This window comes from Enhydra lutris, unplaced genomic scaffold, assembly GCF_002288905.1.
Source record: "Enhydra lutris kenyoni isolate GAN:26980312 unplaced genomic scaffold, ASM228890v2 scaffoldscaffold39, whole genome shotgun sequence".
Taxonomy (NCBI): domain Eukaryota; kingdom Metazoa; phylum Chordata; class Mammalia; order Carnivora; family Mustelidae; genus Enhydra; species Enhydra lutris.
The window spans coordinates 13,805,632-13,811,631 of record NW_019154123.1 but is presented as its reverse complement, the minus strand read 5'-3'; the positions used below and the strand labels follow the sequence as shown (position 1 = coordinate 13,811,631).

At 43.7% G+C, this 6,000-nt stretch overlaps 1 protein-coding gene across 1 annotated transcript in view; it reads right to left on the bottom strand.

The window, feature by feature from the left end:
- LOC111155113 (collagen type VI alpha 5 chain) overlaps positions 1-6,000 on the bottom strand; it is a 142,161-nt gene that overhangs the window by 42,223 nt on the left and 93,938 nt on the right. Inside the window, exons 23-27 of the mRNA XM_022515174.1 lie at positions 4,876-4,938; positions 3,762-3,824; positions 2,356-2,418; positions 848-898; positions 692-727 (exon numbers count right to left, since the gene is read on the bottom strand). Of these exons, the coding sequence (XP_022370882.1) occupies positions 692-727; positions 848-898; positions 2,356-2,418; positions 3,762-3,824; positions 4,876-4,938 (276 nt within the window). The remainder of the gene's footprint in view (positions 1-691; positions 728-847; positions 899-2,355; positions 2,419-3,761; positions 3,825-4,875; positions 4,939-6,000) is intronic.

Below are 6,000 nucleotides of genomic sequence, written 5' to 3'. Positions count from 1 at the left end.
GAAAGAAAGAAAGAAAGAAAGAAAGAAAGAAAGAAAGAAAGAAAGAAAGAAATCTATCTATCTCAATCCAGAATTCCAGTGTATAAGAACGACATAATAGGAGCTGCTCAGATGGAAATGGAAGGTGTGCCTGGTGACACAGGTGTTCTGTGTGAGAGGTGTTCTGTCCTCTCCAGATTTGTCCCATATTTCAATCTGGGAGGCAATGAGGAATTCTGGAAACTGTTCAGGAGAGGAACATGTGTATGTCACACTGTGGAAGACACCAAGTGAGAGCAGTGTTTGGGACTAACAGAAGCAGGGAGAAGGTGGAAATAGAGACCATGAGAAGAATGTTGTCACCTTCCAGGCAATGGGAAGCAAAGGCCACAATGACAAAGAACAAACAGCGATAGCTGAAGCCAAGAGTTTGAAATGAGTTTCTCCAGGCAGAGAAATCAAGAGGACAGAAGGACTAGACTTGAGAGGAGGTCTAGAGGTAGAGTTTCAAGACCAGGGACATCAGACAATGAAGGACAGGAGAGTCTTTTCCAGTTTAAAGAACCATAGTAGTTAAGTATCATCCTTTATTTATGAAGCCCTGGAAAAACAACTGTCCTGCTTTTTTGCTTTTTTGGTTTTTTTTAACCTTAATTCTCAAGTAGAAAGTTAAGATCATGGTAGTTTCAAAACAAGGTCATGTGCACAGTACCTTTTGACCCATATCTCCAGGGAGTCCTCTTGGGCCCTACAATTCGCAGAAGAGAACATAATGGATCAACAGGCCACTCCTGCAGTACGATCATTTCTTCTTATATTATTTAGGTTTGTTTCGTCAGTTAAAGAAATAATTACTTTCCATATTTACCTTTACTCCTTTTCGTCCCATTTGACCATAGCCTGGGATGCCGTAATCCCCCTGTGAACATACCAGTTCATTTTAATCTCTCAAAAGTGAAATTTAATTGCAATCTATACTGGTAGTAGGAGATAAGCACTAGGGACTTCCAGGTAGAGGGGGCCTTATCAGTGATCTTGTGCTCTGGGTACATGAGTATTGCCGGGTTTTCCTCACTTTCTGCTATGTGCCCTGGTACTTTGGCCAGCTCCGCTCTGCAAACACTGTAGGAAGCAGAGGGAAGACCAGTCAGGACCAAGGGAGTCAGTGACAGTTACTTGCCTGGAATATTAGGAGCTGATTGAAAGGACATGGCTGAGGAATTTCCCCAAAGAAGAATTGCTAACGGCTGATAAACATATGGAAAAATGTCCTCCTCACTAGTAACCAAAAAAATGCAATCTGAAACAGTAAGGAGATGCTATTTTTTGTTAATAAAATTGGTAAAGATCAAAAAAAGAAAATGACAAAATCCACTGTGGGTGTGGATGCCCTGAAGCATGCATTCTCCTATGTAACACATGGGGGCGTATATCATTTGAATATTCCTGAGGTCACTGTGCAAAAGAGTTCAAAGCCTCACTTAAATAGGCATATATTCTTTGAACCAGCTATGCTACTTCTAGAAATTTCTACATAGAAGTTATGATTTTTGCCTAAAAATTTAGTTAGATACAAGAATGTTCATTGCTGTGCTGTTTATGACAGTAAAAAATGAAAACAAGTCACGTATTTAATAGCAAGAGATTGGCCAAATGAACTAAGGTATATACATTCAGTGGAATATTTTGAAGCTATTAAAAGTAATGTAATGACATGGAAATATGCTCATGATATACTGGTACTAGGGGAAAATTGAGCAGTTTGGGGGGGTATCTCTAGGATGTTAACATATATTTCAAAATTGTGAGATGATGGGTAATTTTTCTGCCCTATTTCCCATCTCTTATGCTTGGTAAATTTTCTACAGTTTCTACATGTAACATTTATAATAAACATTATTTTCGAAAAGAAAGGAAAAAATATTTCCTATATCAGCTGCTCCGTGGACAGAGACGTTGGTATGTCCAGAGCCACTAAAACAACTGGTTCATTCTTTGGCTCTACTCCCTTCTTCTTGTTGTTGCCCTAGAGTTTTGCAAGACAGGGAGAGATGTGGGTAGTGCTGTTTTTCAACCGCCATGCATCTATATGGCCGTACCAGTTGTGAAAATATTGAAATGTCTGGCTGTGACTTACCCATTATCCTCTCTGCGGGCCCCCTTTCCCTCTAGGTGTTTCCCCTTGCTTTAACAGACAGACTAGCTATAGAATGAGAGCTGCAGAGATTGGGAGTATGTCCCCTGCACCTTCCTAGGAAGCCCTAAAATACCTTTCAATACCCCAGGTGCTTAGGCTGATGGCATCAGTCCCCTTGTCTTTACCACAGAACTGAGCACTTGGAGCAGTGGAAAGGTAAGGGTCCTAAAATGTCATACCTGTCTTCCTCTCTGTCCGACTTGCCCCATTGGTCCTGGATCTCCAAGAATTCCAGGTTCTCCCTAGTGAGTGAGACAAGAAGAGCTTCAGATCAGTAAAATCAAACCCGGCTGCTACCACAGGAAGTTGCGAAGGGAGACTCAAGCCTCTCAGTGAGGGTTCAATGCTCAGCAAGGAGATGGGGTGTAGGAAACCGGTGATAATGTGTCCAATGGAGAGCAGGAAACAGCAGCACAGCCCAAGGCCGTGTGCAAGCACTGCTTTCCCCGTGTGATGCAAGGATGGAAGGAGAAGGCAAAGAGTGGAAAATCTACTCCAGGGCAAGTCGATTCATTGGCTGATGTGTTTGCCCATCCAACACGTATTTACTGTCCTGGAAAATAAACTGTAGAACAAGATAGATGTGGTCCTGCCCTCGCCAAAAATAGTGTGGTTGGGAAGAGAGATGATTAGACAGGCAGCTATAAACTCAGGGGCCCGTGGCAGCCAAGAAGAAGGGCCTCTGAATTGGGTTTGGTGGGGCCAGGGAAGATGGCTGGCTGAAGGGAAGGAGCAGGGGCACTGGGGCTTGAAGGCTGAGTTAGGTAAGCCAGAAGAAGGATTCGGGAGGAGAGAGGATGGTCTGGGTAGAGGGAAGTCATTGGTGAGAAGCCTGGGGCAGGCTGGCAGGAGGGAGAAGAGCTCTGAAACCTCAGAACTAAACAGCGTCAGAGGGCCTTCTGAACTACATTAGAGTTTGGATTCTCCAAAGAGCCACAGGGAGGTTAAGACCGGCTGCATAATTTATGGGGCTCAGTGCACAACAAAAGCATAGGCCCCATCCTCAAATACGGAGACTTCCAAGATGGTGACAGCACGGCATTAAACCAAGCCTGGGACCCTTCTGAGCTTGGCCCCTACTGTAACCACCCAGGTGTCATGCCCAAAAAGTTGGCCCCAGAGAAGGGAGCCACCTGAGAGGTCTGAAACAGGGGAGTAGGCTTCTGAATGGGCCTAGAGTCTGCAGTCTGACAGTCTCCAGTCTGACAGTCTCCCACAGAGCCACATCAGAGACAGACGGGTGAGTTAGAGAACCGTATGCACAAACAGATTTGAGTCTGGACACCCCTCAGCCCCCTGCTGGACTCTGTCATCACACACACTCATGCATTCAGGACACCAAGGAGGTGAAGAGATTTTTTCAGAGTTGTTTCGTGGTGTATGAGATCACTGTGTCTCTCTAGTGAAATGGGAAGAGATAAGCAGTTAGCAATTCTTTGCTCAATGGAAGCTAAAGAATGTATCAGCAGAAAGCCAGTGGGTGGTTGATGGGGCCTGGATCATGTGAGGAATTAACATGGAAATCCAGAAAAGAAGGGAGGTACTTTTTTCTCAGTATTTGACATCTTAAAGAGATAACACTTACTTTTTTCCCTGAAGGCCCAGGACTTCCGATGTTCCCTTTATCTCCCATTGGCCCGGAAGAGCCCTGAATGAAATTGCGAGACACATATGTTGGCCCTGTAGCAATTCTTAGAAAACCCATTAGATTAGTTTTGCTTTTCTTCATGTCATTTCCAGCATCTCCTTGATGCCTCCTTAACAAGAGACCCAGCCACCCAGCGGGGAGAGACATCTGCCGCAAAGCAGGTGACTCAGGGTATAGTGCTGTGTAGAGGACCACAAGTCTTCTTCTGCCGGGATACCGCTGGTCCATATGGGGCCTTAGTGAGAAACAGAAAAGGTGCCCTTGATGTGACAAATGTTAGTTCTAAGTGCAGCAGATTTGTTGTAATGTACTGATTGTGTAAGGAAAGATATTGTCATTTGCATGCACTGTGCCATGCACACGTCCAAAGAAGAATGTGTTTCAGTCCCAATCTGCAAATGGGCGAAAGTGTCTTCCACAAACATGCTAGGACAGTAACTGGGCAAACACACATATTCCTACCCTTCTGAGCTCCCACTACTGGAGCTGAAGAACTGAGCAGTTCCAAAACATTTTTCATAGGAATCCCTCACCATCCCAACTATTATTACTCACTGTCAGAAACTCAGGGCCAAATAGATTGAGAGGGTGAATTCAAAGCTGAACTGAGAAATCAAATCAATTTGGGTAGCGAGGGATCTTTGTAGGGTCAACTTCAAATATCTACAATCAATGGAGAAACGCGTGGCACAGATAGATTTTTAAAATTTAAAAAAACCAGAATAGTGTACTGGTTCTCAAAATGTCCACAAGTCCGCACAATTCGTATTCTTGCAAATGCTTTCTTCAGGCTGATGCAGTGGGTGTCTGTACCTTCGCAGTAAAACCCCAGTGAAGGAGAAAGAGGAGGGCTTAAGAGACGTGCAAGGAATCAGAGTTGTGCTAAAAATTTGCCCCCAGTTTTTTGTCCCAAGTCTGTCCCAAGTTAATTGAAAAATAAAATACCCCATATATACATAATATAAAATAAACTACAGAAGATGATGTTTTTGAAGGAAGAAGAAATGGTGTTGCTAGAGGCCACTGACTCTAAGGTTCCTGGATCACTCACCTGCGGTCCTTTATGCCCCTCGCTTCCCTTCTCTCCTTTTCTGCCAGGAATTCCATCTAACCCCTTCGGTGGTTAAAAATAAATAAATAAATAAATAAATAAATAAATAAAAGAAACATGGTACAATGAAGCACAGGAAATGTACTTTTGAAACACATCCACAGAAAGGCACTGTTCCAACCCTTCAAGTAGCCTTTTAACTCTGAGTTTAAGCATATCTTACAATAGGAATGGAAGGGAGGACCAGACTCAGTAGTACAGAACTTATCAAGGAATCCCTGCCTGGGTCCAAGACTGTCATCCCACTCTGACAGGGAGACATGGAAATGAAACCAAAGGGAGAAATAAAACCCTTAGAAGAAGGAAGTAAGATGTAAACAAAAGTCAGATGGATTCTTTGCTGGGGCAGGTTACCTGGGCCAGAGCGCTCACCATCAATTTGTAAAATAGAGAACAAAGTTGTTTCAAGTTCCCACAAAAGGACATTTAGCAGAGGAATGTAAGCACATTTTCTACTTCGTTTACTATCAAATACATGTGTACATACTATATTTACCACAGGATACACGTCTAGATCTCTCACACAGAAGAAAAAACTAGAGGTGCTGGTCAACTTTGCCCTCACCAAAGCACCAGCTATAAAATGGCCCCAGCTGCCCAGTGCAAATGGTGGTTGCACCCACTGGACTAGATGTGGTTCACTCCCTAAGTATCAAAGGGACCCTGGAGTAGCTGAGGTAATGTCACCCCTCTCCCTACAAGGCCTGGGGATAGATCAGGACTGATCCCATGGTTACTTAACCTAAAGGATTTGCAACTGGTGGCTTGGTTTAGGAACCCCAGAACCCTCAAGAGAATACCAAATTCTGCCTTAATGTGAATCATCTGAAACCTCCTAAAAGAAAAATGAACTCTTGAGAAGGCCTCAGATCTATGTACACCTTCTAGGCAAGTTCTGGCTTAAAGTGGGACCCATAAGGTAACTAAATACTCCTTTTTCCAAGGCCATTACCTAGGGATGACCCCAGCATCTTTCCAACATGGAAGGAAGACAGAGATGGCCAGACTCCAGTGCTCATATCAGTAATGATATGGCCAAGAAAAAATGGCTCATGTAAAGCCCTA